This window comes from Ranitomeya imitator, chromosome 8 (assembly GCF_032444005.1).
Source record: "Ranitomeya imitator isolate aRanImi1 chromosome 8, aRanImi1.pri, whole genome shotgun sequence".
Taxonomy (NCBI): Eukaryota; Metazoa; Chordata; class Amphibia; order Anura; family Dendrobatidae; genus Ranitomeya; species Ranitomeya imitator.
Window position 1 is genome coordinate 17,810,399 of NC_091289.1, and position 12,831 is coordinate 17,823,229.

The following is a 12,831-nucleotide window of genomic DNA, read 5'->3' on the forward strand; positions in this document are numbered from 1 at the left end:
CATGCTGCCCGTGGTTTTTAGAGCATGAATGGAGTGGCAAGTTCCCTGTAAGCACAAAATATCACTTTTACTGACTCCTGCGGGCTCAGAATTATGCACCCCTTCATGACAGCGTCTTTAGTATTTAGTAAAGCCCCTCTGGCTGTTATGACCTGCTACAGACATGATGCATAGTCAGACACCGGCTTCTGGTGGCAATCCTATGGAATCATAACTTCATAGGCAATGACTTTCAAGTCACTAATATTCTTACGTTTGCAACTAGAGCCTTCTTCACATTTCACCAAAGCTTTTCCATGAGGTTCAAGTTAGTTGTCACCGATGGCTGCTCTTCCAGGGCTTCTCCTGAAACCAAGCTTTGGTGGACTGTCACTGTGAGATGTTCCTGGCTCTTTCTGTTGTTGGAAGGTCCAGTTATGTCAAAGCTTCAGTTTCCTCAAACCAGACATGATGCTTTCTCTTAGGTTTTCCTTATACTTGATTGAATCCATCTTGTCTTCCACACGCTGCAGGTTTTCAGTGCCAAAGGAAGCTGAGCAGTCCCACAGCATCTCACGAGCCTCCACCATGCTTCTCTGTAGTCTTCACTGAGCCACTGCTATGCTTCACTGATGACATCATCAAGCCACTCTCATGCTTCACAGTAGTCATTAAATCACTGCCATGCTTCACTGTAGTCATCCCCTAGCCACCTCCATGCTTTACTGTAGGCATCACTGAGCCACTGCCATGCTTCACTGTAGTCATTAATGTGCCACCACCATGCTTCACTGTAGTCATCACCTAGCCACCTCCATGTTTCACTGTAGGCATCGCTGAGCCACAACTATGCTTCACTGTTGTCATCAATGAGCCATCATTATGCTCTACTGTAATCATCACTGAGCTACCACTATGTTTCACTATAGTTATCAAGAAGCCACCGCTGTTCTTCACTGTAGTCATCTAGAAGCTACCACTATGCTTTATTGTAGACATCGCCAAGTCACCACCATGCATCACAGTAGTCATCACTGAGCCACCACCATGCTTCTCTGTAGTCATCAATAAGCTATCGCCATGCTTCATTGTAGACATCACTAAGCCACTACCATGCTTCATTGTAGTCATCACCATATTTCACTGTAGTCATCACTGATCTACCACCATGCTTCAGTCTAGACATCAATGAGCCACTGCCATGTTTTACTGTATCCATCAATGAGCCACCACCATGCTTCATTGTAGTCATCATTGAGCCACCACCATGCTTCATTGTAGTCATCATTGAGCCACCACCATGCTTCATTTTAGGCATCACTGAGCCACCGCCAAACTGCATTGTAGGCATCACTGAGTCATCATCATCTGTCGTGCAGCAGGTCATAGACATTTGTCATCAATAAGTAAATAATTTTGATTGCAGCTTGTACCCGTTCTAGTTGGATTGTTTGTGGCTCGTGAGGTGCGATAATGTGTTCAGTTGACTACGCAAAACTACAGATAAAATATGGGAATCATTGGATGTTCCAAGTGACAAACTCACTGTATGAAAAGCTCACCTCTCCTACAACCAAAAAATAAACACAAAACTGCTCTTCATTATCTGGCAAACTTCTCTCTTTACCATACAAACTCAGCTCTGCTATATACCTCATATTCAGCTATGTCTCATGTGAAATACGCATTCAGGCAAACTAATCAACCCTAAATCTAAAAACCTCAGCTGTGCATTACCGGAGACTTAGCTCGGCATTATCTGACAGATGACGCACGGCACCGTCTGAAAAAAAGTCAACTCAGCTCTACTACATACAAAAACACATCTTCTCTATATGTAGAAGAAACTCTCAGGTTTGCATTGTCTGACAAACTCAGCTCTGCTGCATTTGGTAAAATAAGTCCTATATCATGTGAAAAATCCATTCCTGCTGCCTGTGACACACTCAGCTCTGCTTCACCTGTAATACACAGCCCTTCTACTTCTGACAAACTCATCTCTGCTGCACTTGTCCCTCGCTTAGGAAATAGACCTGTACAGACTGAACAGCCAGGATAAGCTGGGCCTGACGGTGTGCTACAGGACGGATGACGAGGACGACATGGGGATTTATGTCAGTGAGGTAAGACCGGGGGGATTACAGTAATGAGTGGTATCGGGTGACGCTTATCGTCTCTGCCGGGGGCGACGCTTGTCTTCTTGACACCATTATCATAAAATCTCATAATAATATTCTTTAAACCTGCTTGTATCATATTCAAACATGAAAGAGGGGATTAAAGAGCACCCCAATTCCAGCATCTTGGGCAAAATCCTATACTGGGTAACTAAAGCTTTTTATCTAAGATTTTTTCAAAAAACAGCGCCACTCTTGTCTATAGGAAGTTGCTGGTATTGCAGGTCACTTCCATTCACTTCAATGGGGCTGAGCTGCAATACCAGATATCGCCCATGGATAAAAGTGGCGCTGTTTCTGAGACAATCCTGGGGTTAATAAAAAGGCCTGTACACGGGGTGTTACTGGTATTGCAGCTCAGCTTCATTCATTTCAATGGGTCTGAGGTTTATTTCCAAACCTAATCCATGGACTGGAGGGGCGATAATTGGTATAAGCGACCCCCCCAAAATCAAAACATCATTAAGGGGTTGTCACATAAGCAACATTATTAATATATGACAGGGGACCCCTGTTAGAATGGAACATTCACTTCTATGGGAACTGTAATGAGCAAAAGTAACATGGAGTAGAATGGTCACGCATGCGCACTACCGTAAACGGAATGTTGTCCGCGAATTTGCAATACCGTATGCTCTGACGGGACTGTCAAATCCTCATTTGCGAGATCAATGGGGTTCCAGCTGACCGCTTCCTGAGCATAGGTGACCAGTGTTACCCCTTTAATTAGATCTGTTCCTGGGAAAGCTGGGTGGCAACCAATAAGGCTGTCATTACTCCTCCTAAGTGTGACGTCACCCAACTTTCTCAGATTCCGGAATGGTTTACTGAAGCGGTCATATAAGATTGAATTTGACAGGGGCATAGCTATGGGGGGCTGGTGACGCATGTGCCCCAGATTATGGGTTCTGGGGATGGGGGCGCCAACATGAGTCACGTTATCTTACCCTTTGCCCCCTGTGTTTATTCCTTATAGATTGACCCCAATAGCATTGCCGCTAAAGATGGACGGATCAGAGAGGGCGATCGGATCATACAGGTGAGACCACAGATCACACAATGGGATCGGTTAGCGGGTTGTTCTCTCCCATTTTGCAACTTTCCAATATATTTTCCCTTAGCATTTTAATTATCACTATTTTCACGATCTCTGCTTGCTGTCAGCAGGGGTGGATTAAGGGTAGCCAGGGCCCTGGGCTGTTCAGACACTGTGAGCCCCCCAGTCATGTGACGGGGTCATGTGACGGGGTAATGTGACGGGGTCATCATATACCTGAACCAGATTATTCCAGAAAAATAGTTGCTGTGTGAAACTATAACCTGTCAAACATCCATTGATCTAGTTAATTTACCCTTCAGTTAGGAAGAAAGAAAAAACACAATACTATCACCATAAGTGCCAGTATTCACAGGAGATCTGTACTTAGTATGCAGTTTCTGTGTAGAGGTAATGCAGTGATTACTGGTGACATTATACACAGGAGCTCTGTGTATAGTATACAGTGCATAGTGTCAGTGTATAGGTAACACACTGACTCACCAGTGATGTCTCTAGGTGAAGTCCTTCATCTTTCATCCAGCACAGACCGCCATCACTTCATCCAGCCAGGACTCATCTCTGCAGGAAATAACACAGTTATCTCGAGCTCCGCTTGCAGAACACATTACTTAATTTTTCCCAACTTCTACATTACACCACATGAAGAAAAGGAGGCGACATAGTGTCACTCTACACAGTAACAGGACCGCCCCCCCATTTAAAACAGTGTCCTCAAAAAATAAAATAAATACATCACTGCAGTAATAATCTCCCTTAATTAGCCCCTATGGTAATAATAATATCCCCCATCCTGGCCCCGTGTGTCTCATTCCTGGCTCCAGCCACATGTTCTCCCATCCTGCCCTCATAAGTATCCAATCCTGCCACATATGATCTCCCCATCCTGCCCCATCAGTCTCCATCGTATCCATCCTGCCCCATGTCTTTCATTCTGCCCATGTCTCCAATCCTGCCCCTTTCTCCAGTCCTGCCCCAGTGTGTCCAGCATCTCTGCCCCCAGTGTCCAGCATCTCTGCCCCCAGTGTTCTCCAGCATATTGCCCCCAGTGTGTCCAGCAATCTGCCCCAGTGTCTCCAGCATATTGCCCCCAGTGTGTCCAGCATTCTGCCCCAGTGTCTCCAGCATATTGCCCCCAGTGTGTCCAGCATTCTGCCCCCAGTGTCTCCAGCATATTGCCCCCAGTGTCTCCAGCATATTGCCCCCAGTGTGTCCAGCATTCTGCCCCCAGTGTCTCCAGCATATTGCCCCCAGTGTCTCCAGCATATTGCCCCCAGTGTCTCCAGCATATTGCCCCAGTGTCTCCAGCATATTGCCCCCAGTGTGTCCAGCATTCTGCCCCCAGTTTGTCCAGCATTCTGCCCCAGTGTCTCCAGCATATTGCCCCCAGTGTCTCCAGCATATTGCCCCCAGTGTCTCCAGCATATTGACCCCAGTGTCTCCAGCATATTGCCCCCAGTGTCTCCAGCATATTGCCCCCAGTGTGTCCAGCATATTGCCCCCAGTGTGTCCAGCATTCTGCCCCCAGTGTGTCCAGCAATCTGCCCCCAGTGTGTCCAGCAATCTGCCCCCAGTGTGTCCAGCAATCTGCCCCAGTGTCTCCAGCAATCTGCCCCAGTGTCTCCAGCATTCTGCCCCTAATGTGTCCAGCATATTGCCCCCAGTGTCTCCAGCATATTGCCCCCAGTGTCTCCAGCATATTGCCCCCAGTGTCTCCAGCATTGCCCCCAGTGTCTCCAGCATATTGCCCCCAGTGTGTCCAGCATCCTGCCCCCAGTGTGTCCAGCAATCTGCCCCCAGTGTGTCTAGCAATCTGCCCCCAGTGTGTCCAGCAATCTGCCCCCAGTGTCTCCAGCAATCTGCCCCAGTGTCTCCAGCATTCTGCCTCCAGTGTGTCCAGCATATTGCCCCCAGTGTGCCCAGCATATTGCCCCCAGTGTGTCCAGCATTCTGGCCCGAGCCCCCCGGATTGCCGTTCGGTTCGCAATAAAAAAAAGCAACAAAAAAACGCGTTCTCCATACCTGTCCGTGCTCCAGCGGCAAAGCTCCCTCCTCGCAGCTGAAGCGCGCACTCACCGGCGACTGATAATGACATCAGACACCGGTGACGTGCGCGCTGCGGCTGATGTCAGCTGACAGCCTCCGATTGGCTGGCGGCTGTTAACTATTGACGTGCGGGTGCGCGCCCGCGCGTCAATAGCGTTAAACTGCCGCAGCGCCGGTAGGGGCCCGGTGAGCAGATGCGGGCCCCCTCTGCCCACCGGGCCCATACGCCAGTCATATGCCCTGATGGCAGCGGTTAATCTAAGAGGTTGCCCAGGGCCCCCCCACACCACTGGGCCTTGGGCTACCGCCCAGATTGGCCTCGTTATAATCCGCCCCTGGCTGTCAGTGAATGGACAGATCGATTTTTCCTCCTTTTTAGATTCTGAGTTTTTCTCTCCTGGTTTCTAGATTAACGGGATCGACGTTCACAACCACGAAGAAGCAGTCGCCCTCCTCACAAGTGAAGACACAAATGTTTTCCTATTGGTGGCGAGGCCAGAACTACAGGTAGGAAGCACTTGCAAAAAAAAAAAGAAATTTAAAGGGATTTTCCAAAGATAGACATCCCCATGGATAGGTCTCACAAGTGAAGATCCGATTCTCTCGCCCTGGCAATTATTTGCTTTCCTCCAAGGTCTTTGTCTGTTAGTGCAAACGGGAGTGGAAACGCACCCCAGTGCTCAGGGCGTGCAGACTTTTGCAATTTTGTTTATTAGATTGCCTAGGCTAGCATCAGCACCAGGCGAATCTGGACACGGCTTGCCATCCTCATGACTAGGGGGTCCACTCGGTCCATATCCCACCTGGGGGCATCCGCTGTGAGCTGAACCCGCTCCATAAAGTGCCAGCTGTGGTGAGGAGGAAAAATCAAAAGCAAAGAGGCACCCGCATCACACGGATTATTGCTCCAATGTGTCTAAACTAAGAAACAAAGTAACGTTTCTTTAATTAGAAATCTTTCTGCGTTCTGTGTACACAGCTCCCACACGACACTATGCGTCTCCATGGTAACAGACTACAAACAAATGTAGTCAGGGTACAGAGGAAGCATAAAAACACATTAAAACCCACATTGTTTTCAATGAAGATTAGTAACAAAGTTGCTGTTTTATTTATTTTTTACATTCTTGATGCATTGGAATAATAAAAGTAGTTGCAAATGTCTAAACGCCCTTTCAGAAACGCATGATCCCACTGTGCTGTCTGTTTTCAGGGAAAAAAATTAGGCACGGGTGCCAGCGTAGGAGAGCAAAGCACATGCAGATAATAGGCTAGTCGACACAATGCAATGAATTGTAAAATTCCGATAATCTGGAAAAATGTTGATAGTCTGGAATGTTTACAATACAAAACCATTAGGTTCTTTAATCTGTAATCCCGTACAGTCTGGAAGTCTGTTTTAAAAATTCCGCATTATCGGAATTTTTGTGCAGATTTTAGTATTCAAATAGGGAAGGGCTGAGTTTTTTTTGTTTATTTTTTAGCCGCAGGTATTGTTCCCTTTATTAACACTCTTTCATATCATCTCTTCTTCTGCTTCCCAGCTGGATGAAGGATGGATGGACGATGACAGAAATGATTTTCTGGATGATTTGCACATGGACATGTTGGAGGAACAACACCACCAAGCAATGCAATTTACAGCCAGCATGCTCCAGCAGGTAGTCCGGCAACATCTCGCGTCCGATCTGATATTCCGATCCCCCGGCTTTCCATTAAACGGATTAAAGTAACCAGCCGCCGTAATGAATAGACGAGGTTGTGAACGGCGGGGGAGGGGAGGAATTGTCACCATTTTTATATTAAAGGCCCACGGGGGAGAAGATGATAAATTTTGATGCGAAAACATTCCATTATTTTTGCCGGATGCGCTTTAAGATAACCGGACTGACAGCTCGGAAAGATCCGACGGCGGAGAGATTTCTGATACTTCTAATAGGAATTTTATTTTTTTTATATTATTTTACTTTTTTTTTCATCTGATTTCCAAAAAGTTCTGGTCATTTAATAATCTAAAGTGAGAATATATTTATATATATATATATATATATATATATATATATATATATATATATATATATATGTATATATCTACAATATAACGCTGGGAGCGTCACTCTGTCCGAAGCCTTTATAGACTGCGCAGGCGCAAGCGCCGGCGCAGTCTGGGCCTCACAGAGTGACGCTCCCAGGAGATCGCGGTATGCGTAAACACTGAACGCACACCGCGATCTCCACTGGAGAGTCAGGGACCGCCAGGAGGGTAAGTATATTCACCTGTCCCCCGTTCCAGCGCTGCGTGTGGCTCCGTCTCCCGGGTCCTCTGCTGTGACGTTCCCAGTTCAGAGGGCGCGATGACGCGCTTAATGCGTGCCGGCGCCGCCCTCTGACTGAACAGCGCAGCGCTGGAATGGGACAGACAGGTGAGTATAGCAAGTGCTGGGGGCCTGAGCTAGCGGTGACTCCGGCACCTGACCCCCACAGCGCGCCGGTGTCCCCGCCCGCTCAGGCCCCCAGCACTTGGCGCCCAGCGACGATAGGTGAGTATGGTATTTATTTTTTTTTATATATGGCAGCAGCATACGGGGCATATATAATGGAGCATCTTATGGGGGGCATATAATACAATGGTGGCGCAGGATGGGAGCAGCACATGACAGAACAGGGGCGCAGGATGGCAGCAGCACATGACAGAACGGGCGCAGGATGGCAGCAGCACATGACAGAACGGGCGCAGGATGGCAGCAGCACATGACAGAACGGGCGCAGGATGGCAGCAGCACATGACAGAATGGGCGCAGGATGGCAGCAGCACATGACAGAACGGGCGCAGGATGGCAGCAGCACATGACAGAACGGGCGCAGGATGGGAGCAGCACATGACAGAACGGGCGCAGGATGGCAGCAGCACATGACAGAATGGGCGCAGGATGGGAGCAGCACATGACAGAACAGGGGCGCAGGATGGGAGCAGCACAGGACAGAACAGGGGCGCAGGATGGCAGCAGCACATGACAGAACGGGGGCGCAGGATGGCAGCAGCACATGACAGAACGGGCGCAGGATGGGAGCAGCACATGACAGAACAGGGGCGCAGGATGGGAGCAGCACATGACAGAACGGGGGCGCAAGATGGGAGCATCACATGACAGAACGGGGGCACAGGATGGCAGCAGCACATGACAGAACGGGCGCAGGATGGGAGCAGCACATGACAGAACGGGGGCGCAGGATGGCTGCAGCACATGACAGAACGGGGGCGCAGGATGGGAGCAGCACATGACAGAACGGGCGCAGGATGGGAGCAGCACATGACAGAACAGGGGCGCAGGATGGGAGCAGCACATGAAAGAACGGGGGCACAGGATGGGAGCAGCACATGAAAGAACGGGGGTGCAGGATGGGAACAGCACATGACAGAACGGGCGCACGATGGCAGCAGCACATCACAAAACGGGCGCAGGATGGCAGCAGCACATGACAGAACGGGCGCAGGATGGGAGCAGCACATGACAGAACGGGGGCGCAGGATGGGAGCAGCACATGACAGAACGGGGGCGCAGGATGGCAGCAGCACATGACAGAACGGGCGCAGGATGGGAGCAGCACATGACAGAACAGGGGCGCAAGATGGGAGCAGCACATGACAGGATGGGAGCAGCAAATGACAGAATGGAGGCGCAGGATGGGTGCAGAACATGTCAGAATGGAGGCGCAGGATGGGTGCAGCACATGTCACAATGGGGGCGCAGGATGGGAGCAGCACATGACAGAATGGGGGCGCAGGATGGGTGCAACACATGACAGAATATGGGTGCAGAACATGTCAGAATGGAGGCGCAGGATGGGTGCAGAACATGTCAGAATGGGGGCGCAGGATGGGAGCAGCACATGTCACAATGGGGGCGCAGGATGGAAGCAGCACATGACAGAATTGGGACGCAGGATGGTTGCAACACATGACAGAATGGGGGCGCAAGATGGGTGCAACACATGGCAGGATGGGGGCGCAGGATGGTTCCAGCACATGACAGGATGGGGACGCAGGATGGAGCAGCACATGTCAGAATGGGGGTGCAGGATGGGAGCAGCACGTGTCAGAATGGGGGTGCAGGATGGGTGCAGCACATGTCAGGATGGGGATGCAGGATGGAGCAGCTCATGACAGGATGGGGACGCAGGATGGAGCAGCACATACCAGGATGGAGACCATATACCAATATAGATGCTCGCCACCCGGGCGTAGAACGGGTTCAATAGCTAGTATATATATATATATATATACAGTATATATATATATATATATATATATATATATATATATATATATTTTTTTTTAGAAAATACACAGACTGCTACTAGAAATCAGAAAAATGGCGCAGATCAGGGAGTATTTAAAGGGCTAATATGAGATTCTGTTAGAATCAGCGCCACTCTTATCTATAGGACGGATCTAGCGCTGCAGATCAAGGGGTTGATAAAACATTGCTGCTTTCTTTAAAAAAAAAAGAAAAGCGTAACGCCTGTTTTCAGATCGCATTTGATATTACAGTTCAACCCCATTTAAAAGGAATGAACAGGATTGATAAAACATTATTTTATTCTTTCTGAAACAACGCTACCCCTGTCTGCAGGTTGCATGTGGTATTACACCATACGTCTATTTACTTCAATAGACCACAAATGCAATATCACACACAGCCTGTAGGGGCGCCGCTGTTTTGTTTTTTTGTTTTTTTTAAAGAAATCAGCTATCTTTTTAGAATTCTGTGCAGCCCCTTTAAAAGAATTAAAATCAATTGATGTCATAATATGACTAAGGTTCATATCAGGCCAAGTTGAAAAGTCTAGAAGCCTAGAATAATGCATTTTACTATGAATTTGTAAAGTCTCCATCCGTTTTGCGTATACAGCTCCTATGCAGTTTTATGTGTCTCCAAAGTTAGGCACTGAAAATAAAAGCCTGTGTGAAAAAGACATTGAGATGCAATACCAGATGTGGCCTGTGGATAAGAGAGGCGCTGTTTTTTGCAGAAAAAAAGAGGGTTGTCTCATAAGCTGTAACCGGAAAAGCTGAAACTGTGGCTACAGCCTCAGCCATATTCACACTTCCTGCAGTTCTCTAAGATTTGACCAGCAGAGTACATCCACCCTCTACCATATTTTTTGGATCTACGTGGATCACACCTGTGCCTAAGAGGAACCATAATAATAATATTATGGATTTTTCAGGGAATTTTTTACTTTTTTTCTGGCATGCTGTTTGTTTTTACAAGTGTGTTGAGAGCATAATTATATATTATTATTTAGCCAAATTTTTCAAAACTAATATTTTTTTTTGCATTTTCAGAAAAAACTTGAGGAAGATGGAGGAACGACGGACACGGCAACAATCTTATCCAACCAGATCGAGAAAGACAGCGGCGTGGGGCGCACGGACGAAAGCACTCGCAACGACGAGAGCTCAGAGCAGGACGATCACACCACGTCGTCCAATACGCTCGGCAGCCAGAAAAAACTCATGTACAGTCAGGACACGTTGGGCAGTGGAGACATGCAGTTCAGCAACGAGTCCTTCATCTCCGCAGATTGCACGGACGCCGACTTCTTGGGCATCCCCATGGACGAGTGCGAAAGATTCCGAGAGCTGCTCGAACTCAAGTGCCAGGTGCAAAGCTCCAACCAACGAAGTAGATATTACCAAACCAGCACCTTGGACACCAACCGGAGCGACCAAGAAAGTGTAGACCGGGAACTGGAGATGCTGAACGAAGAGTTGCACAGCATCGAGCTCGAGTGTCTGAACATTGTACGGGCGCACAAGATGCAACAGCTAAAAGAGCAATACCGAGAGTCTTGGATGTTACACAATAGCGGCTTCCGGAATTACAACACTAGTATTGACGTCCGCCGACATGAACTTTCCGATATCACCGAACTGCCAGAAAAGTCAGATAAGGACAGCTCAAGTGCCTACAACACCGGGGAAAGCTGTCGGAGCACCCCGCTAACTTTAGAAATCTCCCCCGACAACTCATTGCGTAGGACGGCCGACGCTGCCAACTATCCGAGTGTCGAAGGGGCAGCAGGTAGTGCTGTTTACAGTGCAACCCAGAAGAACTTAAGATCAAGCGGAGAGAGTCGAGAGTCCAGCCCGGCCAGACACCTCCAATCGGCCAAGGACTCCGACTCGAGCAAATCCACAGAAGTCAAAGACAAAAAAGTCAACGAGATTGGCAAAAACCTCTCGGAAAAGCAGCCAAACCCATTTGCTCCTCAGTACCGGCACTCACCCTATAAACATGCCCACATCCCTGCCCACGCGCAGCACTATCAAAGTTACATGCAGCTGATCCAACAGAAATCGGCGGTAGAGTACGCCCAGAGCCAGATGAGTTTGGTCAGTATGTGCAAAGACCTGCAGAATACGGCAGAACCCAGGATGGAATGGAAAGTGAAGGTGCGGAGCGACGGGACGCGTTACATCACAAAACGGCCCGTCCGGGACAAGTTGTTGAGAGAACGCGCCATAAAGATCAAGGAAGAGAGGAGCGGCATGACGACAGACGACGACGCCATCAGCGAGATGAAAATGGGACGTTACTGGAGCAAGGAAGAACGGAAACAACATCTCCGCAAAGCCTCGGAGCAGAGGAAAAGAAGAGAGTTCATGATGCAAAGTAGGCTGGAGTGTCTGAAGGAGAAACAGACCACCGACGACAGCAAGGAGGTCAGCATCATCGACCTCAGTCACAAAAAGATGATGAAGAAGCGCAACAAAAAGATTTTTGACAACTGGATGACGATACAAGAACTGTTAACCCACGGGGCGAGGTCTCCCGATGGGACGAGGGTCTACAACTCCCTGCTGTCAGTCACAACTGTATAAATTGTCTAGATGAATGTTTTTGTATATAACAAACTACCACTGTGGTAGAATTCCCCGCCTCGTTCAATGTGGCAGATATGTTCTTGTTTTGTAAATATAAGATAATTACAGTCACTGTTAATAGTTTTTGTTTTTCCATCTTTTTTATGACATTTTACAATTTTTCTTATGTATATAACCGAAACACCGCTCAATCATTAAAGTGTAGCTCTGCCTTTGATAAGCAAGGTCAAACCAGACATCTTTATAATATATTTTTTATCAGCATGTTTACTTTTTTAACATACAGAGGGAAACGGAAACAAGCAGGTCTGAAGCTGATAATGGATCTGATTTTGGGATTAGTCTCTACTTAGTACCTTGAGTACACAAGGGTGCATTGAATAAGCTGTGTTTAATAACCCAGACACCTGTAAATTGAAATTATCCAGGCAATATCAGGTGTTTTTCCCCATCAGGCTGTCTTCATTATAAAAAGGAAGAGGCATGGTGATCAAAAACTAACTACTTTCTCTAAAATTCACGATAATCATCCAGATTGTCTTGGGTACAAGTGAATTTGGCGCTAGATCACAGGTGCAGAACATTTTATGTTTCCGGAACCAAAAGTCACATTTGACTGCAGTTTGTAGCTGATACATCTGTATTTGCCATAAATTTCTGATTATTAGGAACTCTTGTTC

The 12,831-nt window shown here is 47.8% G+C and overlaps 1 protein-coding gene across 3 annotated transcripts in view; it reads left to right on the forward strand.

Moving 5' to 3' along the window:
• PDZRN3 (PDZ domain containing ring finger 3) overlaps positions 1-12,382 on the forward strand; it is a 230,987-nt gene extending 218,605 nt beyond the window's left edge. For all 3 annotated transcript variants that reach the window (XM_069736466.1, XM_069736467.1, XM_069736468.1), the window contains 5 exons: positions 2,004-2,102; positions 3,133-3,195; positions 5,668-5,766; positions 6,804-6,920; positions 10,610-12,382. In XM_069736466.1, coding sequence (XP_069592567.1) covers positions 2,004-2,102; positions 3,133-3,195; positions 5,668-5,766; positions 6,804-6,920; positions 10,610-12,148 — 1,917 coding nt within the window. In that variant the 3' untranslated portion in view covers positions 12,149-12,382. The remainder of the gene's footprint in view (positions 1-2,003; positions 2,103-3,132; positions 3,196-5,667; positions 5,767-6,803; positions 6,921-10,609) is intronic.
• Positions 12,383-12,831: the final 449 nt, after the last annotated feature.